Genomic DNA, 26493 nt, shown 5'->3' with positions numbered 1-26493 from the left:
CCCAGAGAATGCACGGGAGGTGATACCCCCCGAAGGTGTTTTTGAGCCTAGCAGAGGCCTGTCGCCAGAGGAGTTGGCCGACAGGAGTGCCGCCCGAGCACACGAGGTGGAGATGGCGAAACTGCAAATGGAGAGAGAAAGGCAGAAACTGGCCATGGAGCATGAGGTAAAAATGAGGGAGTTGGATCTCAAGGCCAGGAGTTTAGACAACTCACCCTCTGGTGGCAGCAATTCAACAGAGTCAAGGGTGCACATTCCTAAAGATGTAGTCAAAGAATATTATAAGCAGGATGATATTGGGCAGTGGTTCAGGGCCTATGAAGTAGCCATGTCCTCCCACCGGGTCCCTGAGAAGGATTGGGGAGCGGGGTTGTGGGGAAGGTTCCTGAGTGAGGGGCGGGACACACTGCTGGATCTCCCCTCGGAGGTCAAGACATCCTATCCACACATGAAGGAGGCTCTTATGGCAAGGTATGGGTTAACTCCTGAATTGTACAGACAGAGATTTAGGGATTGCACCAAGAAACCTGGTACCACTTATGTAGAATATGTGACCTTTTTTTGCAGAGCGCTGGATGGTTGGGTGAAGGGTAGCAAAGTGAATGATTACCAAGGGCTGTTTGATTTAATTGCATGGGAGCACTTGTCGGATAATTGTTTTCCTGAGCTACGCCAACACCTGATCGATAGCAAGCTGTCCAACCCGAGGAAGCTTGCTGAGGAGGCGGACCGCTGGGTCAGCACCAGGGTCCACAAGGGTCCCGTGGGAGGCCCCGCCAAAGGTGTTCAGGGTCCCCAGCAGAAGAGTGGGGGGGACAAGGGTAAACAGAGGGAGTTCTACAGAGGGCCCCAAAGTAATTCCCAAGGGAACCAAGGGAAAGGTTCTCAGCCACCCCCACCCCCGAAGCAGACCGGGGCCCCGACAGGTAACCCTGTTCAAAGAGGGCCCCTCAGATGTTACAAGTGTAACAACCTGGGGCACATTTCCGTGGATCCCAAGTGCCCCCTGTATGGTAAACCAGCACCCTCTGGTGCTCCACCCCCCAAGCAGGTGAATAGTGTAGCCTTGGGGAGGGAGATAGATGTCCAAGGGGCGGGGGATCCCGTACAGATGACCCTAGTCTCATTAGGAGACAGTGAGATGGTCGCTGAGGCCCAGCTGCCCCCCAATACTCAAAAGTATGGGCAGTGGGTGACCATAAATGGCAAGAGGGTGGGGGCTCTTAGAGATACAGGAGCCAGTGTGACTGCTGTCAAGCAACACCTGGTGTCTCAAGAGCAGGTTGTCCCACACGCATTCTGCCGTGTTGTCAACGCTGACAACACAGAGAGTCAGTGTCCAATGGCTCAGGTTCCCTTTGAGTGGGGGGGGGTCTCTGGTACTCTGCAAGTGGCTGTAAGAGAGGCCATGCCTGTTGATTGTCTCCTAGGTAACGATTTGGAGAGCTCCCCTTGGGAAAAGGTGGAGAAGACAACTCACCTGCGGATGGTGGGCTTGCCTGATTGGGCGTGCGTGACCACCCGGTCGATGGCAGCCAGTAGGGGTGTTGAAGGAACCCTGGAGCCTGAGGGAGAGGCCCAGGAACCGGCCTTAGAGAGAGGGCAAGGGAGGCACGGGAATCCGGCTCCTGAAGTTCCCACGGCCCAGGAGGAAGCAGACCTTGAGGGGGATGCCCTGGAGCCTACCGGGGAACAGATAGCCGAACTGGGGGACCTGCCTGAGCTGACCCATTGGCAGCAAGAAGGAGGCCCCACCAGGGAGGAATTCTGCAGGGAGCAGAAAGAGTGCCCCTCTCTAGAGGGTATGCGGCAGCAGGCTGCAGCCCAGGCCAATGGTGATCAGTCCGGAACTCACTTGATCTACTGGGAGAACGACCTCCTATACTCCGAGCCTAAGGTTGCTGAACCTGGGTCAGCCCGTGCGCTGGTGGTACCCCAGAAGTTCAGAGCCTTCCTACTGGGGCTGGCTCACGACGTACCGTTAGCAGGACATTTGGGCCAGGACAAGACCTTTGAGAGGCTTGTCACCCACTTTTATTGGCCCCAAATGCGCAGGAGTTCTGACACTCACTGCAGGACATGCCAGACTTGCCAGGCAAGTGGCAAGAGTGGAAGGAAGCTGAGAGCTCCACTCCAACCTTTTCCTGTGGTCAGTACCCCATTCCAGCGGGTGGGGATTGACATTGTGGGGCCACTGGACCCCAAGACAGCCATGGGCAACAGGTTTATCCTGGTCTTGGTGGACCATGCCACCCGGTACCCTGAAGCCATCCCTCTGAGGACAGTGACGGCCCCCGTGGTGGGACGGGCACTGATGGGCATTTTCTCAAGAGTAGGATTCCCTCTAGAGGTGGTGTCTGACAGGGGGACCAACTTCATATCGAAATATATGAAGTCCCTTTGGCAAGAGTGTGGTGTAACCTACAAGTTCACCACACCTTACCATCCCCAAGGAAACGGGTTGGTTGAGCGCTTCAACCGAACCCTGAAGGGCATGATTATGGGTCTCGAGGAACCCATGAGGCGTAAGTGGGACGTCCTCTTACCATGCCTTCTCTTTGCGTACCGCGAGGTGCCACAAAAGTCTCTAGGGTTCAGTCCCTTTGAGCTTTTGTATGGCCACCCAGTACGAGGACCTCTTAGTCTGGTCAAGGAAGGCTGGGAGCAATCTCCCAGGAAACCTCCCCAGAATGTATATAGTTACATGCTGGCTTTCCGGAACCAGACTAGGCGTTTCAGGCAACTTGCTGAGGCAAACCTGGAAGCCAGCCAGGAGGAAATGAAGCGGTGGTACGACCAGAATGCCACTCTGGTTGAGCTTCAACCTGGCCAGAAAGTGTGGGTCCTGGCCCCTGTGGAGCCTTGTGCACTCCAGGACAAGTGGACAGGACCCTTTGAGATTGTGGAGCGCAAGAGTTCTGTCACCTACTTGGTGAACTTGCGGTCTCCTAGGAACCCCTTAAGGGTCCTACATGTCAATCGACTGAAGCCCCACTTGGAGAGGTCCGAAGTGGGCATGCTCTTGGCCACCGATGATGGGACGGAAGAGGAGTCCGAGCCTCTTCCCGACCTCTTGGTAGCCTCAGAGCGAGACGGGTCAGTGGATGGAGTAAACCTCTCACCCACCCTGACCCCTGAACAACAGGGTGACTGCCGCCAGCTGCTGGGGCAGTTTCCTGACCTGTTCTCCCTGGTTCCCGGTATCACAAATTGGTGCGTCCATGATGTGGATACGGGAGACAGCTTACCTGTGAAGCACAAGGCCTACCGGGTAACTGACAGGGTCAGGGCCTGCATCAAAGAGGAGGTCTCGAAGATGCTTGCCCTGGGGGTGGTTGAGTCCTCCAGCAGTCCTTGGGCCAGCCCAGTGGTCTTGGTCCCAAAGGCTGCAGCGCCGGGTGCCACGCCCGAACTCCGGTTCTGTGTGGACTACCGAGGACTTAACTCAGTCACGAAGACTGACGCGCACCCCATCCCCAGAGCTGATGAGCTCATCGATCGGTTAGGGGCTGCACGGTACCTCAGCACGTTTGACTTAACGTCTGGGTACCGGCAGATCGCCTTAACTGATGGGGCCAAAGAGAGGTCCGCATTCTCTACACCAGATGGGCATTACCAGTTCCGGGTGATGCCCTTTGGGATGAAGAATGCCCCTGCCACCTTCCAGAGGTTGGTCAACCAGGTGTTGGCTGGGCTGACCGAGTTCAGCGCCGCCTACCTGGATGACATCGCAGTGTTCAGCGGCACATGGGAAGAACACCTGCAACATCTCTGGGAAGTGTTGATGGCGCTGCGCAAGGCAGGCCTCACGATCAAGGCAAGCAAGTGTCAGATCGGGCAGGGTTCAGTGGTGTACTTGGGACACCAAGTGGGGAGCGGCCAGGTGGCGCCCCTCCAACCCAAAGTTGAAACCATCCTGGCTTGGGAGCCCCCAAAGACCCAGACGGAGGTGAGGGCCTTTTTAGGACTCACCGGGTACTACAGGAGGTTTGTCAAGGGGTATGGCAGCATCGTTGCCCCCTTGACAGAGCTGACTTCGAAGAAGCAGCCCAGAAAAGTGATATGGACTGACACCTGTCAGAAAGCCTTCGACACCCTGAAAACTGCCATGTGCACGGCGCCCGTGCTCTTGGCTCCTGACTTCTCCAAAGAGTTCCTGGTGCAGACGGATGCATCAGAGCATGGTGTAGGGGCTGTTCTCTCACAGATCACTGAGGAGGGCTTTGACCAACCCGTAGCCTTTATTAGCAGGAGGCTACTTCCCCGGGAACAAAGGTGGAGTGCGATAGAACGAGAAGCATTTGCTGTGGTCTGGGCGCTGAAGAAGCTAAGACCCTACTTGTTTGGGTCTCACTTCCGGGTTCAGACCGACCACAGGCCCCTCAGATGGTTGATGCAAATGAGGGGTGAGAACCCAAAACTGTTGAGGTGGTCCATCTCCCTACAGGGTATGGACTTTACGGTGGAGCATCGCCCTGGCACAGATCACGCCAATGCTGACGGTCTGTCCAGGTTTTTCCGCCTTAGTGATGCAGAACTCCCTGGGGTAGGGTAGTTCTCCCCACTTTTCAGCTGGAGGGGACACGTGTTAGACCTGGCACCATTGGCGTGGGTCACCCTTCCATTTTTGTCTGTGCCTCAATGTGTTTTGTGTTGGTGTTAGCTGCTCAGGGCACTGTGCCACTGCCATCCAGTGCCACAGTGCAAGTGCTCCCTATGGTAAAATGTATTATGTGAATTGACTTCCACGTTTGGTTTATTTGGTTTACTATCAGTCCCTAGTAGAGTGCACCAGGGGTGCCAAGGGCTTGTATATCCAAATGCTGCTAGTGGGCTTGCAGCACTGGTTGTGCCACCCACCGAAGCAGCGGGGTAAAAATGTGTCTAGGGTCTGCCACTGCAGAACCTGCGCGCGGTCTGGTACCGTCGCGCTGACTGAGCAAGTGTCCCCACTTGCCAGTCCCTAAACCTTCCCTTAACTACATATTAGTCACCCCTCTGGTAGGCCTAAGCGCAGGGTGCATTGTAGGCATAAGGTAGGACATGCCCTGATGTGTGTGGCATGTCCTAATAGTGAATTACAGCCATTTTCGTTTTTCACTATTGAAGGCTACCTGCTCTCCATAGGCCAGAATGGGCTGCTGGGATCGCTACACGCTGTGACCCCAGTGGACTCAGAGAGCATGGTAGAAAGTCATGTTTAGTATGCCTGAACTCGGGATAATAAAATACATCTTTTAGTAAAGGTTATTTTAATATCCTGGGTTTGCAAATGCTACTTGTAGAAAGTTAGCCTTTGCGTGCCTGACCATCTCAGTCCGCCTCTGCCATGGGTGTGTGTTCTGCCTAGCAACAGTACAGGAGCAGGGCTGGGGGATTCCAGGAGACAGGTTGGCTGCCAGGTGGTGGGTAGAGAGATTACACCAGGATGGGTGGGAGGAGTACACCCTGACTCTTGAATAAGCCTGTGCTCTGCCACCACAAAGCCGGCGCCGCCCCCTGTGGAGCGGCTGATGTCTCTGCCCTGCTGCTGAAAGGAACAAGCCGAGTCACCACAACAGAGTGCTCCAAAACTGGACTGAGCCAGGCCCAGGCCCCCTGGCGCTAAAGAACAAAAGAATCCCTGTATAAAAGTAGGAGCCTGGCTCCTAAGAAATCAGATCCAGATTGAACCACGAAGGACCTCTGCCCGACTAGAAGGACCTGGAAGAAGCTGAAGGAGGAGTAACTTTCCCTGACCTGAGGGACTGGCCTGCAGTGGGTGCCTTGCTAAGGAAGGAGAGGAAAAAGACTGAAAGAGACTTTTGCACTTTGTTCTTCAACTATCTCCAAGGGCTTGGAAGAAGAGCTTGCCCCCTGAACTGAACCCCAGGACCAGTGGGTTCACCGTGTCTCCGCTCGTCTGAGAATTCGAGCCGTGTGCTTTCTCCCGCCGGAGTGCTCTGCGCACCTTCGCATCCCTCCTAGGGCCGTGACACCCAGAAGCCTGGCCGCCTCCACTCGCCGAGAGCCCCGCTCTACCTGAGTCGCTCTGGACCCATCGAGTCTGGCCGTCCCGCTTCCCTGTCACCTGCCTGCTACTGGAGCGCGCTTGGTGCCCTCTCGCCCTCCCGCCGGATTTCTAGTGGGGAAGTGAAATCCAGCCTCGGACGGCCGCCCGTACGTCGTAACGTATCCGGCCGCCCCGCTTCACCTCCCAGCCTGAGTCTGACCGTGCCGCCCTCCGCAGTGACCTCCCGCACAGTCCGTGTCGGAGGCCCTGGGCCGCACCTGTCTACCGAGAGCCGCCCGCTGAATTCTTGATCCGGAAGACCCACGAGGTGCAGAATCTGCATCTCCCCTGAAGACTCGTCCAAGCACATCGCACGTTCCCAGGTACAGTGAACTCTTTATCGGACTCGGGGTCCGCAACGTTCTGATTTCCCCGTATCACTGTATCCCGGGTGCACTGCGCATCACCGTGACTGGACCGACTCAACCGAGCCCTGTGAAGCGCTCGTGAACGAATAAGTTACCAAAGAAAAGAACAGTGCCTAATTACCATCTTGTGGCTTCCATTTCGCAACCGTTATTGATGGTCTTGTACATGCCTGCGTAACAAAGAATCTTTTATATAAAGCATCCGTATTTTTGATACAACTTACGCCTGGTGTCCGTTTGTGGGGGATCATTGTGGTTTACTGTGTGTGATCATAAATGCTTAACTGACTAGCGCCCTGAAGTTTAGCCCTGACTGCTCGCGCCACACTACCTATAGGGTGAGCAGGGGTTGTTCTGAAGGGGTAATTCTCTCGCCCTGAATAGAAGAAGGGACCACTGCTTGTCACAAGTACCTACCTGTGCCAACCAGAGGTTCCCCATTCTAACAGTGTTGTATTGTACGCTGTGTTTATAGATAAATCATCCTTTTACATAAAAGCGAGTATTTGACTAGAAAGTCATTTATTCAGGTTACTTGATGGATTTTGAGTCCACTTACCTCCTCCCCAAGAAGCCTTGGACTGCTCCACCCAGTCTACCCCTGAGAGCAGGGCCGGCTTTAGCACTGGTGGCGCCTTGTGCCATCCTGTTTGTTGGCGCCCCTGAAGGACCACCTCTGCCACGGATTCCCTCACTATCACCCTTGCCTCTCAAGTCTCCATCAGCACTCTCCCGCTCGGATGCATTTAATAAGGTTTATAGCGCCACTCATACCAGTGTAGGGTGTCAGAGCACTTTACCTCAAACGCACATTACACAGAGACAGTCAATAAAATGAGTGTAAATCAGAGTATGGGAATGTTATTTGAGCCAGAGGACTACAAGGTGTAGGAGACACATGTCATCCATACTGATAGATAGTATAGTTTAAAAGTACTTGGTCTGTAGAAGCACCACCTCAGAATTTAAAACATACCACCATGGTTGGAGTTTATATTTAATAATAAGAATAGATTTTTTTTGCCATATGAACCCTTTTTGCAAAATTCTAATAATTAAAGACAGGGGGGAAATCGTACCGCTCTAATCTCTACCTTGCAGTTTGCATGCAGCTCTTTGATGACAGGTATTAGCTCACTTTTCTATATTAGGATTTCAACATATGCACTGCAAGTAACACAAGGATCTCTCTGATACAAGCACTGACCTCGTTACATTATATATACTTCGTGATCTGCATGGTACATGTTCTTTGCAGCAGGCACATTAACCCTCTGCGCTACTTTAATATAAGACAAAACTCCGATCTCACTCCACGAAGAACATTAATCACTGAAGTTATCTCTCAGTATGGGCTGTATCAAGTGTTTGGCTTCCCAGGGCGTGGTCAGAGACTCTGGGCCTCTTTACAAGGCCCCTGTGCTGCAGGAACATCATGTTTAGTGACGGTCCGGCAGTGCGGACTGCTGGGTCTTATCTGCAATACCTCATAAAACCACCCTTTGTGGCATTACCTGGCCTTATAGATATGGCTGAGGCAATGCAGCGCAAGTCGCTGCGTGGCATCACCCTGCGAGAGGGAGGCGTGCCATGGGTGTTACTGTGGGTGTTCCCACGTAACATCCGTGGTATTTGACACATTCCCAGATTGATGAGAATTCGTAAACCTGGGAATGCATTAAAAGCCGAAGCCTCCCAGGAGAGCCGTAAGGAAGGCACAATAAGAAGAAATACCTTTATTAATCCTCGTTTTTCCCTTTTCTATTTTTGCCGCATTCTACAGCATACATACAAAGTGGGAAAAGCCTCTCATGACTGTTTTTGTGCAGGAAGATGTCCCTTCCTGCACAAAAACAATAATCCCTGCAACGGTGCCTGCGTTGGTGCATGGCAGCTCATTGTGCACCAGCGCAGAGGAAAAGGACAGCAATTCACAGTAGCTAGTAGACACTATGCATTCCTGCCCTTTTCTTTTGCCGTAGGGCAGCACAGCAAGATGTTTTGCATCACTGCCTTACGGCATAATCTTGTAAATGAGCCCCTCAGCCTGACTGGTCAGACGCTCCTTGTGCGATCCATGGATAACCTTTAATGATCAGTGCATGTCAAGAGGAGACACTGACTATTTGTTCAAAGCTGAGCCAGTAGCTCTTCGGGCCTGATTCAAAAAGATAATCTCACACGTTTGTCTAAGTGTAGCATTTATTGATATTCACAAACTATGAGTTTCTTTTTACTAGTTGTTATTACATGACTGCAGATACTTGGCTGTCGGGCGGAGAACTCTGTACATAAAAGATAGGCATGAGCTTGGAATAAACAGGTGTACCAAGCCCCGTCAGTGACTCTCAGTGTGTGGCAACACTGGACAGTGACTACAGGCATGAGACAAGTCCTGTAAGTGACTCTCAGCGTGTGGCAACACTGGACAGTGACAATAAGCATGAGTCAAGCCCAGTCAGTGACTCTCAGTGTGTGGCACCACTGGACAGTGACAATAAGCATGAGTCAAGCCCAGTCAGTGACTCTCAGTGTGTGGCAACACTGGACAGTAACTATAAACATGAGACAAGCCCAGTCAGTGACTCTCAGTGTGTGGCAACACTGGACAGTAACTATAAGCATGAGTCAAGCCCAGTCAGTGACTATCAGTGTGTGGCAACACTGGACAGTGACGATAAGCATGAGTCAAGCCCAGTCAGTGACTCTCAGTGTGTGGCAACACTGGACAGTGACAATAACCATGAGTCAAGTCCTGTAAGTGACTCTCAGTGTGTGGTAACACTGGACAGTGACAATAAGCATGAGTCAATCCCAGTCAGTGACTCTCAGTGTGTGGCAACACTGGACAGTGACAATAACCATGAGTCAAGTCCTGTAAGTGACTCTCAGTGTGTGGCAACACTGGACAGTGACAATAAGCATGAGTCAAGCCCAGTCAGTGACTGTAGGAAGGTGGATATCTGACTATGGTTACCCCCAAATTTTTGCCTAGTGTCTAGCTGGTTTTTCGACTTAGTTGGCCTGAGATCCTGCCATTCAGGATCTCAGTCTATCTGCTCTCTCTTTAAAATGGACTCCATGTACCCCAGGTACATACACAATTGGTTGGATCACCCTGTGAGCCCCTGTACCAGTGTACACTAGGTACCCAGGGCATTGGTGTATCTAAGGCCTACCAGGGGCTGAAGCATGTATTGTGCCACCACTGGCCTGGCCTAGCAATTTGACACAACTGGCTGATCACTCAGCTGGGGTAAGTTGGTGTATCCACCTCTTACTTAGGTGTAGTATACCTATACCTAACCTTAAATCGAACACATGTTAACCTATAAGTCACTCCTATAGCAGGCCTTAACAATCCTGAAGGCAGAGTGCTTGGTTCCATGTGAGATGGTGCTCTGGCATGAGCTGAGCCTGTCTGCAGTGGTCGGAACAACTTCCTTCTACCGTTTCCAGATATCGCCATACCATATACTCTGAAGTGCATTATGAACCTCGCGGTTAAATGCTAACTTTGGTTTGGCTTTATCAAAACATGTCGAGTAAGGTGTCATAAGAATTGGAATACTAACCCCTTGCCAGTTCTGGCGACGGGGTTAGCATTCCACCCTTCTAGAGGGACACGACATGTACAGTACCTGAAACCCGGGTAAAATCAGACATAGCCTCAGCTCCACAAAATGGATGCTGCCACCCCCGACACAAGTCTGCCCTCCTGCTGCTGGGAGTCCTTCCAGCTTGGGAGACGTGGACAAAGGGTTTCCTGCCAGGGGAGGTGCGAGCACCACCCCAGACAGGATTTTGTGTATTGGTCAGGTAGGGCTTGAATGGAATCAGACATGCCTGAGGCTCACAAGGAGCCTCGGTGCATATGCCAGTTCAAACCGGTCCTGGGGCACACCAGCCCCGGACCTGGGGCGAGCTGGACAAAGGATTGGGGGTGTAACCACCCCCTTCCTGGCCCCACCCTTAGGGAGGGACCTAGCAGGTAGTCCGGAACTAGAATCCGCTTAAAGGTAGGAGCTGTGTCCTAAGACTTCAGACATCCTGGAATCAACTTAACACTAAGAAGAAGACGGGAACTTCAATGCTCTGCTGCACAGAAGACTGAAGTAATTCTCCCCTATGGTCAGGGAGTGACCATCTTGCTAACGCAAGCACCAACCAGCGAATCGACATCTGCTTTGCCGCCGCCTCCCGCCGGAGCCCGAGCCCAGAGACCAACAAGAACTGGACCTCCAGACCTCTCACAGCCCGATCCACAGTCCCTGCAAAGAAGGAACCCGTGGAGGCACCGAGACACGTGGAGCCAGCCATCTTGAAAGACACTCGACTAGCTGAAAGCGCTACAACAGGGGCTCCCTCCAAGTTGTGCTTTGGGTCCTGAGAGGCCCAACATCCGAGCAGCATCTGCACCAAAGGTGAGCCCTCCAGCATCTCCACGATCTGCGTGGGGCCCTTCTGCACTTTGCAACTCGATGCGCCTAACCGGACCCTGGCCCGTTGGCTAGTGGCCATCTTGGCGACCACCTTTGAAAACTACGATGCTGGTCTGGTTGCTCCAGACTGGCCCCTGCTTCCCTCCAAAGGAGCAGCCCCTCTGACCTTGCTGGTCAGAGTAAACAGCTTTCTTCAATTCCTGCGACTCCTGCTTTTGCCAAGGCTTGTTTGCTTCTTTTGAGTCGCAGACACCGCCGACAGTGAGAGCCTGCGTGGGACAGCTCGTGAACCGACTCCTGGATGTCGTCGACCTTCAGGGACCACGTGGCTGCAGAGACAAGCTACACCTCTTCACCTGTTTGCACCTGACATCGCCTGGTACCTACCTGGTGACACGCTGGTCACTGGCTAGTGACTGAGAACACTGTCCCCTCTGCTTACAGGTCTTCTACAACTCCGATCCACCCTTGGATCCACCGCATCTCTTCTGGACCGGCCGCCTGCAGCATCTTTGTCACCAGGCTCCATTGAACAGATAGACGAAACCCGACGCAATTCGAGACCTATGCACCCGCTTCCTGTGGGTGAGGTAAAGCTGGCACTCCGGTGCACAAGTGTAGAGTGACATCTCTAATGTTTAGATCTGAAGTCTTGATTTCGTAGTTCAACCAGAAGACCCTTTTAGCAGTAACTTTTGAACTTTTACGCACCCATTGAAAACCTATGGGAGCGCGCGTGTAACTTTCCTCACTGCACACGCGACCCGTGGACCTCCTGGTCACTAACTGAAGTTAGCTCCTTGTAGGCCCAGCTATTCTAGAGGCCCTAGGCCTTTTCCCTTTCCTGTTTGTGGTACTTATACCACTATTTTAGTATATGGTTTGAGCGGCCACCAGGGCCTATCCACATAAAGTGCAACTTCTGTATATTATAATACTTTCTTGTTTAACGATTTGTGCTCCTGTGCTCATAAAGAGTCTAGGGGATACTTTGAGTAATAAATACATATATATTTTGAATATATATCTGTGTGGTGTCCTTTCATTGGTATAAAGGGGGGTTACATATGGTAAAACAGCCTGCTTAACACGCTTTAACCGAGTTTAGCCTCAAAGACTGCTTAGCCTACGCTACCACTAGGGCAGCTGGTCCGAAAAGGTTGACTTACAACCACACCATAAGGGTTGCTTGGCATGGTACAAGGTGGTCACTTTAACTAGTGAACATCATATACCAGGCCAACTTCTCACAGTGACTCTAAGCGTGTGGCAACACTGGCCAGTGACAATAAGCATGAGTCAAGCCCAGTCAGTGACTCTCAGCGAATGGCAACACTGGACAGTGACAATAAGCATGAGTCAAGTCCTGTAAGTGACTCTCAGCGTGTGGCAACATTGGACAGTGACTATAAGCATGAGTCAAGCCCAGTCAGTGACTCTCAGCGTGTGGCAACACTGGACAGTAACTATATGCATGAGTCAAGTCCTGGCAGTGACTCTCAACGTGTGGCAACACTGGACAGTGACAATAAGCATGAGACAAGCCCAGTCAGTGACTCTCAACATGTGGCAACACTGGCCAGTGACTATAAGCATGAGTCAAGTCCTGTAAGTGACTCTCAGCGTGTGGCAACACTGGACAGTAACTATAAGCATGAGTCAAGCCAAGTCAGTGACTCTCAGTGTGTGGCAACACTGGATAGTAACTATAAGCATGAGTCAAATCCTGTAAGTGAGTCTCAACGTGTGGCAACACTGGACAGTAACTATAAGCATGAGTCAAGCCCAGTCAGTGACTCTCAGTGTGTGGCAACACTGGACAGTAACTATAAGCATGAGTCAAGCCCAGTCAGTGACTCTCAGTGTGTGGCAACACTGGACAGAGACAATAAGTATGAGTCAAGCCCCATCAAGGACACTCAGTGTGTGGCAATACTGGACAGTGACAATAAGCATGAGTAAAACCCGGTCAGGGACACTCAATGTGTGGCAACACTGGACATTAACTATAAGCATGAGTCAAGCCCCGTCAGTGACTCTCAGTGTGTGGCAACACTGGCCAGTGACTATAAGCATGAGTCAAGTCCTGTAAGTGACTCTCAGCGTGTGGCAACACTGGACAGTAACTATAAGCATGAGTTCAAGCCCAGTCAGTGACTCTCAGTGTGTGGCAACACTGGACAGTGACTATAAGCATGAGTCAAGTCCTGTAAGTGACTCTCAGCGTGTGGCAACACTGGACAGTAACTATAAGCATGAGTCAAGCCCAGTCAGTGACTCTCAGTGTGTGGCAACACTGGATAGTAACTATAAGCATGAGTCAAGTCCTGTAAGTGACTCTCAGCGTGTGGCAACACTGGACAGTAACTATAAGCATGAGTTCAAGCCCAGTCAGTGACTCTCAGTGTGTGGCAACACTGGACAGTGACAATAAGCATGAGTCAAGTCCTGTAAGTGACTCTCAGCGTGTGGCAACATTGGACAGTGACTATAAGCATGAGTCAAGCCCAGTCAGTGACTCTCAGCGTGTGGCAACACTGGACAGTGACTATATGCATGAGTCAAGTCCTGGCAGTGACTCTCAACGTGTGGCAACACTGGACAGTGACAATAAGCATGAGTCAAGCCCAGTCAGTGACTCTCAACATGTGGCAACACTGGCCAGTGACTATAAGCATGAGTCAAGTCCTGTAAGTGACTCTCAGCGTGTGGCAACACTGGACAGTAACTATAAGCATGAGTCAAGCCAAGTCAGTGACTCTCAGTGTGTGGCAACACTGGATAGTAACTGTAGGAAGGTGGATATCTGACTATGGTTACCCCCAACTTTTTGCCTAGTGTCTAGCTGGTTTTTCGACTTAGTTGGCCTGAGATCCTGCCATTCAGGGTCTCAGGCTGTCTGCTCTCTCAGTAAAATGGACTCCATGTACCCTAGGTACATAACCAATTGGTAAGGATCACCTTATTGGACCCTGTACAGTGTACCCTAGGTACCCAGGGCATAGGTGTACCCTAGGCCTCCCAGGGGCTGCAGCATGTATTATGCCACCCCTGGTCTGGCCTTCCAATCAGACACAACTGGCTGATCACTCAGCTGGGGCAAGGTCGTGTAATCACCCCTTGCTTAGGTGTAGTATTCCTATACCTACCTTATATATAGACACATGTGTACCTATCAGTCACTCCTATGGCAGGCCTTAACAATCCTGGAGGCAGAGTGCTTGGTAACATGTGAGATGGTGCTCTAGCATGAGCTGAGCCTGTCTGCAGCTTTCGGAACCATGTCCTTATAGCTGTTCTATGATATAGCCTACCATATACTCTTAAAGTGCCTTATAATCTTAGACGGTTATGGTAACTATGGTTTGGCTTTATCGAAACATGTCGTGTAAGGTGTCTAACACTGTGGAATAATGCTCCCATGCCATTTCTGGACATGAGAATATTACTCCCCCCTCCTAGAGGGAAAGACATGTAAAAATCATACTTCACTGTTAGCCTCTGACCAAAGCCTCAGCATCACAAAATGGATGCTGCTGCCACGACACGAGTCTGACCTCCTGCAGCTGGGAGTGATCCCAGCCAGGGAGGCCTGGACAATAGGTTTCCTGCTTGGGGAGGTGCTAGCACCTCCCCAGACAGCCTTTAGTGTATTGGGGCAGGGTGGGCTGAAAGGAATGAGACATGCCTGGGGCACACAAGGTGTTCCTTGCATAGTCCAGTTCAAACCGGTGCTGGGGCACTCCAGCCCCAGCTCTGGCGCGAAACTGGACAAAGGGAAGTGGGTGTAACCGCCCCCTCCCAGGTCCCACCCATAAGGCGTGACCTAGCAGGTATCCCAGCCCCCCAGATTAGTATAAGAGTGGGAGTTGGGCCTCAAGACTTTGGATTATCCTGAACCTGCAAACTTGAACAGAAACTCTGGACCTTCGACATTCGACGAAAGAAGAAGACTGAAGAATCTCCCTTGTGGCCAAGGAGTGGCTACCCTGTGCAAACAGGCACCATCAAGAGACTACCCTTTGCTTTGTGAAACGTTCTACGAGGAACCGACTGCAGAGCCCGACCAGAGCCTTGACTTCCAGACTTCTCCGACCCTCATCCACATCTGCAGCAGAGCTGAGATCCGTGGAGGCGACGAGCGACGTGGGACCGGCTACCTGGGAAAAGTGGCTAGTATCTTCAAGCGCAGCTTCTGAGGCACCCTCGAAGTTGTGCACCGGGGATTGAGAAGCCCCACCCCCAAGCACCATCTGCACCGAAGACCAGCCCCCCACACTCAACGAGTCCTGCGTGGGGCCCTTCAGCATTTTCCTGCTTGCCGCGTCTGTCCGGTTGCTTGCCCGGTGGCTAGTGGCCTTTGTGACGACGCATCCTGAAATCTTCTGCGCTGGTTTGGCTCCTCCAGACTGGCTCCTGCTTCCCTGCAAAGAAGAAGCCCCCCAGACCTTCCTGGTCTGATCCTGAAGCAAGTCCTCCGATCCTCGTGGGTTCCGCTTGCCAAGGCCTGGTGAGTCCTAGCCCAGCTTCGACGCCGCCGACAGCAAGAGCCTTCGTGGGACAGCTCGCCTCCTGGTCCTGGTCGTCCTCGACGCTTCCTGGTCCTCCTGGCTGCAGCGACAAGCTTCACCTTCACCTGCAACACTTCACGACATCGTCTGGTTCCTTCCTGGTTCCACGTGATCACTGGCTAGTGATCTTGACTCTGTCCCCTCTGCTTGCAGGTCTCTTCTCTTCTTGATCCCAGCCTTGGGATCCACCGGACACTCTTCACTGACCGCCTGTCAGCATCTTTCTTCAGGCATCCATAGGAGTCGACGACGAAACCCGGCGCAACTTCAACCCTATGCACCCGCAGCCTGTGGGCTAGGTAACTTGGGTACTCCGGTGCTCATCAGGATAGTGACTATCCTAGTGTCTAAGTTTCAAGTCTCAACTTCCTAGCTACTCCGGAAGTGTCCTAAATCTATCTATTTCTAAACTGTACTATTGCTAGTGACTTTTACGCATTACGCGTGAGTGTTTCCACTCTGCACACGAATCCCGTGGGCCTCCCACTTCCTATCCTGTGGTAGTCTAGTGTAGCCCCAGCGATTCCCTAGGCCTAGGCCTATTCTATTTCCGTGACAGTGGTTCTTATACCACTTACTTAGTATATGGTTTGCGTGGCCCCTAGGGCCTAACTGTATTACTTACCTGTGTGACTTACTGTATGCATTAATAAGACTGTGTTGTACTTACCTCTAATCTCATAAAGAGTGCTGAGGGTTTGCTTAGAATAAATACACTTTATTTTATATATATATCTGTTGTGGTGTCCTTTCATTTGGTATTCAAGGGATTATATATGGTATCACAGCTGGCTTCACATGCCATTCAGAGTTTAGCCTAAGACTGCTCTTGTCCATGCTACCACTAGGATAGCTGGTCTATAAGGTTGACTTTACAACCAATCACCATAAGGGTATTTGGACTGATATAAGGTGTACACTATAACTAGTGACATCATACATCAGGCCAACTTCTCACATTGGTGAGCAGCGGTTGGGATCTGAGCTTGCTGTTGTAATACCATTGTAATCTTGAGATACTAAATTGAAAGATCACACAGATATTGTCTAGGTACATATAACATAGTTTATTATACTTAAGTCCTACTGGACTTAGTAGTTGTAGGTTGAAGGGAGTAACACACCCTGACTACAACTACTAGAGAGGTTTAGTAGAAACAACTAGTGTAGGTAGGTGCACACACCACACCCTCACTAGATCATGCCTCTGGGAGGAGATCAAGTAGATGCTCTCTCAGGAGGGGCAGGTCTGCAGAAGACCCCCTCTAGGTATGATACCTTCACATTCCAGGAGATGAGACATTTGTGTACCTCCAGAGGAATAAAACAGGGTTCCAACCCTACCCTTAGACAGCTAGTGGAGCTTCTGGAGGCCTATGATGCTGAAAGAGCTGCCAGGGATGGTGCCATAGCTGTAGATAAGGGTCTACCCACCACAGATGAGTCAGATGGGACTTCAGAGGAAGAGGTAGACAGCCAGGGCCAAGTAGGAAGACTTAGCCAGGCTAACCTAAGTTTACATGGGAGTTTGCATGGGGTCCCCCCATACAGACCCACAAGTAGGCTTTCACAGAGAAGTAGGAGGGACAGATCCCCTTCAAGGGAATCCATCCACTCCCATGTCTCTAGCATCTCTAATGCTTCCTCTCACAGGGGAATGACTTCACCTGAGAGAAAGGAGCATAAAGCCAGAATGAGGGAAGCTAATCTGAGGATTCAGAGGGAAGAAATTGCCCTTGCCAAGGAGAAGCTTGCTCTGGCTAGAGAGCAAAAATTGTGTGGGTCAGAACCCACTGGTGGCAGCAACATTCCTAGAGATAGGGATAGGTCTTATGACCATAGAAACCTAAGCAAGATAGTCCCCCCATATCAGAATGGGGATGACATCCACAAATGGATGACTGCTTTGGAGAGGGCCTGCAAAGTACAGCAGGTACCCCAAAGTCAGTGGGCAGCTATCTTGTGGCTCTCCTTTTCTGACAAAGGTAGAGACAAGCTCCTCACAGTCAGTGATGAGGATGCAAATAATTACAAAGTCCTGAAGAGTGCTCTGATAGATGGGTTTGGCTTAACCACTGAGCAATATAGGTTGTTGTTCAGAGACACCCAGAAGACACAGACACAGGACTGGTCTGATTTTGTGGATTGTGCCACTAAGGCTTTGGAAGGTTGGTTAACTGGCAGCAAGGTGCAGGACTATACAGGATTGTACAACTTGATTATGAGGGAGCAGATCCTTAGTAATTGTCAGAACCAGCTTCTCCATCAACACCTGGTAGACTCAGATTTGACCTCTCCCCAAGAATTGGGAAAGAGGGCAGATAAATGGGTCAGGACCAGGATTAGGCCTAAAAATCAGGGTGGTGACCAAAAGAAAGATACCACCAAGCCTCAAGAGAAGGGTGGGGATAAAACAAAAGAGAAATCTTCCTCAGGGCCCCAAAACTCCACACAGGGTGGTGGGTCCCAAGCTCCCTCCTCTACCACAGTTAAAAAGCCTTACTGCCATGTGTGTAAAACTCCTGGGCATTGGAAAACTGACAGCAGTTGTCCACAGGCTAAAAACAAAACTGTTCCTCCAACTACTCCTGTCACACCACCTATTACTGTCAGCAGTAATCCCCCAGGTGGTGGGAGTGCCCCCAAAAATTTGGTTGGGTTTTCTTGGGGAACACAGGGGGATCCTGGCTTAGCCAATTCCCCTGCAGCAGCTACTCTTGTCTGTGATGGTGGCATGGGGTTTGCCAACTTCACTGCCTGTCCCAACACTTTGGGTAGGTACAGACAGGAACCCTACATCAATGGTAGAAAAGCTGAGGCCTACAGAGACACTGGAGCTAGCATCACTATGGTGGCCCATAGGCTAGTTCCCTCTGAGCAGCTTTTGCCTGGTTTCTCATACCAGGTAACTAACATTGACGGCAAACAGACCAGTCATCCCATGGCAGAGGTATGTCTCAGCTGGGGAGGTGTCACTGGCCCTAAAAGGGTGGCAGTGTCACCAACCTTGCCTGTGGACTGCTTGCTGGGGAATGACTTAGAACTCTCAGCTTGGGCTGGAGTTGAACAAGACACCCATTCCAAAATGGTAGGCCTTTCCAAAAAGGGTAGTGGGGTTGTGCCAGTCACAACCCCTGTCCAAGTAGCTTTCCTCCCTGAAAAGGTTGGAAGGGCAGTGGTAGCCACAGCCCAGGCACAGACAGACTTCCCTGTAGAGACTGGCAGAGCTGTGACAGTCACAGCTCAAACACAAACTGAGTGCCTCCCTGAAAAGGTTGGCAAGGCTGTAATGGTCTCAGCCCATACTCAGACTGATATAGGTGTAGTGAAGCCTGAAACTATGGATCACTCCACACAAACAGAGAGTAGTGGGGAGGAAGAAAAGTCTCCCTCTCCCCAGACATTAGGAAAAGGTCAGCCTCCTCAGGGATCTGACCTCGCCCCTTGTGACGGAACTGCCCCAGAGGTAGCCAGGCCTGGCCTGGCAGAGCCTCTGATGTCAGTGGCCCCTTCCAAGGTGGGACCCAGTCTGGTGCAGGTAGCCTGCCTCTCTCTACCCTGCCTCAGTCAGCCCAGGGCTGCAGAGGTCAGGGAGGCCAGTGGACCCCAAGAGGGCCCCTGTCCACAAGAACCCCCCCTTCAAAAGAATGAGGATTGCCTGGTTAGTTGCCCTAGCCAGGTGATGGGTAAAAACATTCCTGAGGGATCCCCTTCACAGGTAGTTAGGGACCTCCCCCAGAGGGATTCTGTTGGGCACAGGCAAACATGGGACCTTAGGGCCCCAAACCTGACCTGTCCCTCCAGTAAGCCCACAAAAGGGACCCAGCCTCCAGCTTTAGGTAGCCAGAGGCTGACCCTGAGAGCACAGTGCAACTCAGTTAGAGAAAGAAAGGCATCCATGGTGGAGGATGATTGGAGGAAGCTGAGGCCTCACTTTGAGGACACTCACTTCAGTACTCCATCTCAACACCAGCCTTTTTCTTTGCAAAGACACACCAAAGGTAGAGATTCCCTATGGTGGAGACCCTATGATATCTTTAGGATGAGGGATTGCTTAGTGGACCATGAGACAGGGGGTAACCATGCCAGTGCTGGTTCTTCCTTATATGGCCACTCAGGCAATAGAGGCTTACCTTGTAAAGGCCAGCCTTATCTCCTTTCGTTTGGGGGGGGGTTGTGTAGGAAGGTGGATATCTGACTATGGTTACCCCCAACTTTTTGCCTAGTGTCTAGCTGGTTTTTCGACTTAGTTGGCCTGAGATCCTGCCATTCAGGGTCTCAGGCTGTCTGCTCTCTCAGTAAAATGGACTCCATGTACCCTAGGTACATAACCAATTGGTAAGGATCACCTTATTGGACCCTGTACAGTGTACCCTAGGTACCCAGGGCATAGGTGTACCCTAGGCCTCCCAGGGGCTGCAGCATGTATTATGCCACCCCTGGTCTGGCCTTCCAATCAGACACAACTGGCTGATCACTCAGCTGGGGCAAGGTCATGTAATCACCCCTTGCTTAGGTGTAGTATTCCTATACCTACCTTATATATAGACACATGTGTACCTATCAGTCACTCCTATGGCAGGCCTTAACAATCCTGGAGGCAGAGTGCTTGGTAACATGTGAGATGGTGCTCTAGCATGAGCTGAGCCTGTCTGCAGCTTTCGGAACCATGTCCTTATAGCTGTTCTATGATATAGCCTACCATATACTCTTAAAGTGCCTTATAATCTTAGACGGTTATGGTAACTATGGTTTGGCTTTATCGAAACATGTCGTGTAAGGTGTCTAACACTGTGGAATAATGCTCCCATGCCATTTCTGGACATGAGAATATTACTCCCCCCTCCTAGAGGGAAAGACATGTAAAAATCATACTTCACTGTTAGCCTCTGACCAAAGCCTCAGCATCACAAAATGGATGCTGCTGCCACGACACGAGTCTGACCTCCTGCAGCTGGGAGTGATCCCAGCCAGGGAGGCCTGGACAATAGGTTTCCTGCTTGGGGAGGTGCTAGCACCTCCCCAGACAGCCTTTAGTGTATTGGGGCAGGGTGGGCTGAAAGGAATGAGACATGCCTGGGGCACACAAGGTGTTCCTTGCATAGTCCAGTTCAAACCGGTGCTGGGGCACTCCAGCCCCAGCTCTGGCGCGAAACTGGACAAAGGGAAGTGGGTGTAACCGCCCCCTCCCAGGTCCCACCCATAAGGCGTGACCTAGCAGGTATCCCAGCCCCCCAGATTAGTATAAGAGTGGGAATTGGGCCTCAAGACTTTGGATTATCCTGAACCTGCAAACTTGAACAGAAACTCTGGACCTTCGACATTCGACGAAAGAAGAAGACTGAAGAATCTCCCTTGTGGCCAAGGAGTGGCTACCCTGTGCAAACAGGCACCATCAAGAGACTACCCTTTGCTTTGTGAAACGTTCTACGAGGAACCGACTGCAGAGCCCGACCAGAGCCTTGACTTCCAGACTTCTCCGACCCTCATCCACATCTGCAGCAGAGCTGAGATCCGTGGAGGCGACGAGCGACGTGGGACCGGCTACCTGGGAAAAGTGGCTAGTATCTTCAAGCGCAGCTTCTGAGGCACCCTCGAAGTTGTGCACCGGGGATTGAGAAGCCCCACCCCCAAGCACCATCTGCACCGAAGACCAGCCCCCCACACTCAACGAGTCCTGCGTGGGGCCCTTCAGCATTTTCCTGCTTGCCGCGTCTGTCCGGTTGCTTGCCCGGTGGCTAGTGGCCTTTGTGACGACGCATCCTGAAATCTTCTGCGCTGGTTTGGCTCCTCCAGACTGGCTCCTGCTTCCCTGCAAAGAAGAAGCCCCCCAGACCTTCCTGGTCTGATCCTGAAGCAAGTCCTCCGATCCTCGTGGGTTCCGCTTGCCAAGGCCTGGTGAGTCCTAGCCCAGCTTCGACGCCGCCGACAGCAAGAGCCTTCGTGGGACAGCTCGCCTCCTGGTCCTGGTCGTCCTCGACGCTTCCTGGTCCTCCTGGCTGCAGCGACAAGCTTCACCTTCACCTGCAACACTTCACGACATCGTCTGGTTCCTTCCTGGTTCCACGTGATCACTGGCTAGTGATCTTGACTCTGTCCCCTCTGCTTGCAGGTCTCTTCTCTTCTTGATCCCAGCCTTGGGATCCACCGGACACTCTTCACTGACCGCCTGTCAGCATCTTTCTTCAGGCATCCATAGGAGTCGACGACGAAACCCGACGCAACTTCAACCCTATGCACCCGCAGCCTGTGGGCTAGGTAACTTGGGTACTCCGGTGCTCATCAGGATAGTGACTATCCTAGTGTCTAAGTTTCAAGTCTCAACTTCCTAGCTACTCCGGAAGTGTCCTAAATCTATCTATTTCTAAACTGTACTATTGCTAGTGACTTTTACGCATTACGCGTGAGTGTTTCCACTCTGCACACGAATCCCGTGGGCCTCCCACTTCCTATCCTGTGGTAGTCTAGTGTAGCCCCAGCGATTCCCTAGGCCTAGGCCTATTCTATTTCCGTGACAGTGGTTCTTATACCACTTACTTAGTATATGGTTTGCGTGGCCCCTAGGGCCTAACTGTATTACTTACCTGTGTGACTTACTGTATGCATTAATAAGACTGTTGTACTTACCTCTAATCTCATAAAGAGTGCTGAGGGTTTGCTTAGAATAAATACACTTTATTTTATATATATATCTGTTGTGGTGTCCTTTCATTTGGTATTCAAGGGATTATATATGGTATCACAGCTGGCTTCACATGCCATTCAGAGTTTAGCCTAAGACTGCTCTTGTCCATGCTACCACTAGGATAGCTGGTCTATAAGGTTGACTTTACAACCAATCACCATAAGGGTATTTGGACTGATATAAGGTGTACACTATAACTAGTGACATCATACATCAGGCCAACTTCTCACAGTAACTATAAGCATGAGTCAAATCCTGTAAGTGAGTCTCAACGTGTGGCAACACTGGACAGTAACTATAAGCATGAGTCAAGCCCAGTCAGTGACTCTCAGTGTGTGGCAACACTGGACAGTAACTATAAGCATGAGTCAAGCCCAGTCAGTGACTCTCAGTGTGTGGCAACACTGGACAGAGACAATAAGTATGAGTCAAGCCCCATCAAGGACACTCAGTGTGTGGCAATACTGGACAGTGACAATAAGCATGAGTAAAACCCGGTCAGGGACACTCAATGTGTGGCAACACTGGACATTAACTATAAGCATGAGTCAAGCCCCGTCAGTGACTCTCAGTGTGTGGCAACACTGGCCAGTGACTATAAGCATGAGTCAAGTCCTGTAAGTGACTCTCAGCGTGTGGCAACACTGGACAGTAACTATAAGCATGAGTTCAAGCCCAGTCAGTGACTCTCAGTGTGTGGCAACACTGGACAGTGACTATAAGCATGAGTCAAGTCCTGTAAGTGACTCTCAGCGTGTGGCAACACTGGACAGTAACTATAAGCATGAGTCAAGCCCAGTCAGTGACTCTCAGTGTGTGGCAACACTGGATAGTAACTATAAGCATGAGTCAAGCCCAGTCAGTGACTCTCAGTGTGTGGCAACACTGGATAGTAACTATAAGCATGAGTAAATTCCTGTAAGTGACTCTCAGCGTGTGGCAACACTGGACAGTGACTATATGCATGAGTCAAGTCCTGTAAGTGACTCTCAGCGTGTGGCAACACTGGCCAGTGACTATAAGCATGAGTCAAGCCCTGTCAGGGACACTCAGCATGTGGCAACACCAGACAGTTACTATTAGTGTACTTACAAAGCAGGTATGGCATGTGGGGCGCAGGGCACGGGCGGAGCGGGGTGGGGGGTAAGTTGACAGACAGAATAGGAAAAATTACATTTAAAAAAAACAAACACTTACCTTGCACTTGCCGCATCGCCAAGGCGAGTGCAAGGTAAATGGTTTAGTTATTGTTAATATGATTTTCCCTATTCCGTTGTCTATGACTAAACCCGCTGCCCCACTCTTCTTACCTGTACCAACCGCATCCGGTACCAAGCCCCACCAGTAACACTCAGCATATGGCAACAGTGAATATAAGTGTGTACCAAGCCCAGTTAGTGACTCTCAGCGTGTGGCAAAACTGGACAGGGACTATAGTCACGAGTCAAGCCCAGTCAGTGACTCTTAGCATATGGCAACACTGGACAGTGACTATAATTTTGCGTACCAAGCAGGTATGGCCGGTGCAGGTAAGATCAGTGGGGCACTGAGGCGTGGCACGGGAGGAGCGGGCGGGGGGGAGTCAGCAGACGTTAGAATAGGGAAAATAATAAATACAATAATAACACGTAGCTTGCGCTCGCCACATTGCCGAGCTCAAGGTAAGTAGTTTTATTTATTATTTAATTTGATTTTCCCTATTCTGTTGTCAGTAACTCCCCCCAACTGGTCTTACCTGCACCAGCCGCGCCTGGTACCAATATTTCTCCCAGGCGCTGCCTGACTCTCTCATTCTGTGTAAGAATTGCTGCCATAAGAACTGTGACCTGCCAGACAGTAAGCTCAATACCCCTAAGTGCAGCGTGACTCTCTCATACTCTAGAATGATTACCACCATTGGAGGTTTGGCCCTGCCAGACTGTATGATAATTACCCCTAGGTGCAGCGTGACTCTCTCATACTCTGTAAGGAATACCACCATAATAAGTGTGTCCCTGCTAGAGCGCATGATAATTACCCCTAGGTGCAGCCTGGCTCTCTCATACTGAATAAGCATTACCCCCCCAGGAAGTGAGACCTTGTAAGATTGTGTGATAATTACCACTAGGTGTAGAGTGACTTTCTCAGACTGTGTAACGATTCCTGCCATAGGAAGTGTAACCCTTCCAGAGGGTATGGTAATATCCCTTAGGTGCAGCATGTCTTTTTAATACTCTGGAAGGATTACCGCTGTAGGAAGTGTGACCCTCTAGGTGCAAGGTGACTGTGTTATACTGTGTAAGGATTACCGCTGTGGCAAGTGTGGCCCTCTAGGTGCAGTGTGGCTGTGTCATACTCTGTAAGGATTGGCGCCATAGGAAGTTTAACCCTCTAGGTGCAGCATGCCTGTGTCTTACTATACCAGGATTACCGCTGTGGCAAGTGGGACCCTCTAGGTGCAGCGCGGCTGTGTCATACTGTACAAGGATTACCGCTGTGGCAACTCTGACCCTCTAGGTGTAGCGTTACTGTGTCATACTGTGCAAGGAGTACCGCTGTGGCGAGTGTGACCCTCTAGGTGCAGCGTGATTGTGTCATACTGTGAAAGTATTATCGCTGTAGGAAGTGTGACCCTCTAGGTGCAGTGTGGCTGTGTCATACTGTGCAAGGATTACAGCTGTTGGAAGTGTGACCCTCTAGGTGCAGTGTGGCTGTGTCATACTGTGCAAGGATAACTACTGTGGCACGTGTGACCCTCTAGGTGCAGCCTTACTGTGTCCTACTGTGTAAGGATTACCACTGTAGGAAGTGTGACTCTATAGGTGCAGCGTGACTGTGTCATACTGTGGGAAGATTACCATTGTAGGAAGTGTGACCCTCTACGTGCAGTCTGGCTGTGTCATATTGAGTAAAGATTACCGTTGTAGGAAGTGTGACCCTCTAATTACTGCGTTACTGTGTCATACTGTGTAAGGATTACCACTGTTGGAAGTGTGACCCTATAGGTGCAGCTTGACTGTGTCATACTGTGTAAAGATTACCGCTGTAGGAAGTGTGACCCTCTAGGTGCAGAATGACTTTGTCATACTCTGTACGGATAACCGCTGTTGGAAGTGTGACCCTCTAAGTGCAGTGTGCCTGCATCATACTGTGTATGTCTTACCGCTGTAGGAAGTGTGACCCTCTAGGTGCAGCGTGGCTGTGTCATACTGTGCAAGGATTACCGCTGTAGGAAGTGAGACTCTCTAGGTGCAGAGTGGCTGTGTCATACTGTGCAAGGATTACCGCTGTAGGAAGTGTGACCCTCTAGGTACAGCGTGGCTGTGTCATACTGTGCAAGGATTACCGCTGTAGGAAGTGAGACTCTCTAGGTGAAGTGTGGCTATGTCATACTGTGTAATGTTTACCACTCTAGGGAGTTTTCCCTGCCAGATGGTATGATAACCACATCTACCTGAAAGCTGACCCCATCATACTGTATCACAATACCTTCTTGAAGGACACCTTGACAGACGGGATCAGAATTACCTGTGGGTGCAGGTTGATCTCTCCTCTGAGCACTGGTTGACGCCATTTGATCCTCAACAAATCCACTGGACTCTGTGACGAGAAGAGCATGAAGAAATGTGTTTTTATCCAATACAGACACAGGAAATGGCCTAGAAAGGGCTGATACAGCTCTTCATGCTGCACACAGTGGAGGAGGGAGGTGCTAATGATCAGATACAATCTGGTTGCTGCTGCAGTTTGTGTGAGATGCGGAGATGCTGAGAGTCAAGATAACAGGTAGCACCATAATGGATTGTTGCAATGATGAGTTACACTTATAACTGTGTCACACACACACATACATCCTCACATCTCTAGGCCACCTACATTGTTACACAGGACATGATACACAACAGAATCTTAGTTTTGTGGATCTTTATTTTTTCAACACACATATTCACGTGGTTAATTTGTCTTGGGGTTCTTGTCACTGGCGATCGTGCTTGCGACATCGCAATTTTGGGGGTGATGATCGCTCAGAGGGGTCAGGTCTGGCTCGTCGCCTACGTGTAGGTGGGTATTGTCCTTGGGCCTGTACAGGGTGATCTACATGTGCTGGGGCAGATGGTGTATGCACATTTGATGTTTGTGCCTGGACAAGGGCTGGTTGTGCACGTGGTGGGAGTGCCTGTGCAGGGGTTGGTGGTGGTTGTGCAGGTGGTGGCAGTGCCTGTACAGGGGTTGGTGGTGGTTGTGCAGGTGGTGGCAGGGCCTGTACAGGGGTTGGTAGTGGTTGTGCAGGTGGTGGCAGTGCCTGTGCAGAGGTTGGTGGTGGTTGTGCAGGTGGTGGCAGTGCCTGTACAGGGGTTGGTGGTGGTTGTGCAGGTGGTGGCAGTGCCTGTACAGG

The 26493-nt window shown here is 51.0% G+C and overlaps 1 protein-coding gene across 1 annotated transcript in view; it reads right to left on the bottom strand.

Annotated features, from left to right (window-relative positions):
• Nucleotides 1-25682, bottom strand: part of LOC146829906 (uncharacterized) — a 142052-nt gene extending 116370 nt beyond the window's left edge. The window contains exon 1 of the mRNA XM_085603984.1: nt 25626-25682. Coding sequence (XP_085460110.1) covers nt 25626-25671 — 46 coding nt within the window. The 5' untranslated portion in view covers nt 25672-25682. The remainder of the gene's footprint in view (nt 1-25625) is intronic.
• Between the last annotated feature and the right edge of the window lie 811 nt (nt 25683-26493).

This window comes from Triturus cristatus, chromosome 5_1 (genome assembly GCF_964204655.1).
Source record: "Triturus cristatus chromosome 5_1, aTriCri1.1, whole genome shotgun sequence".
In the NCBI taxonomy this organism is placed as follows: domain Eukaryota; kingdom Metazoa; phylum Chordata; class Amphibia; order Caudata; family Salamandridae; genus Triturus; species Triturus cristatus.
Note: the sequence above shows the minus strand (reverse complement) of the source record. Positions and strands in the feature narration are given on the sequence as shown.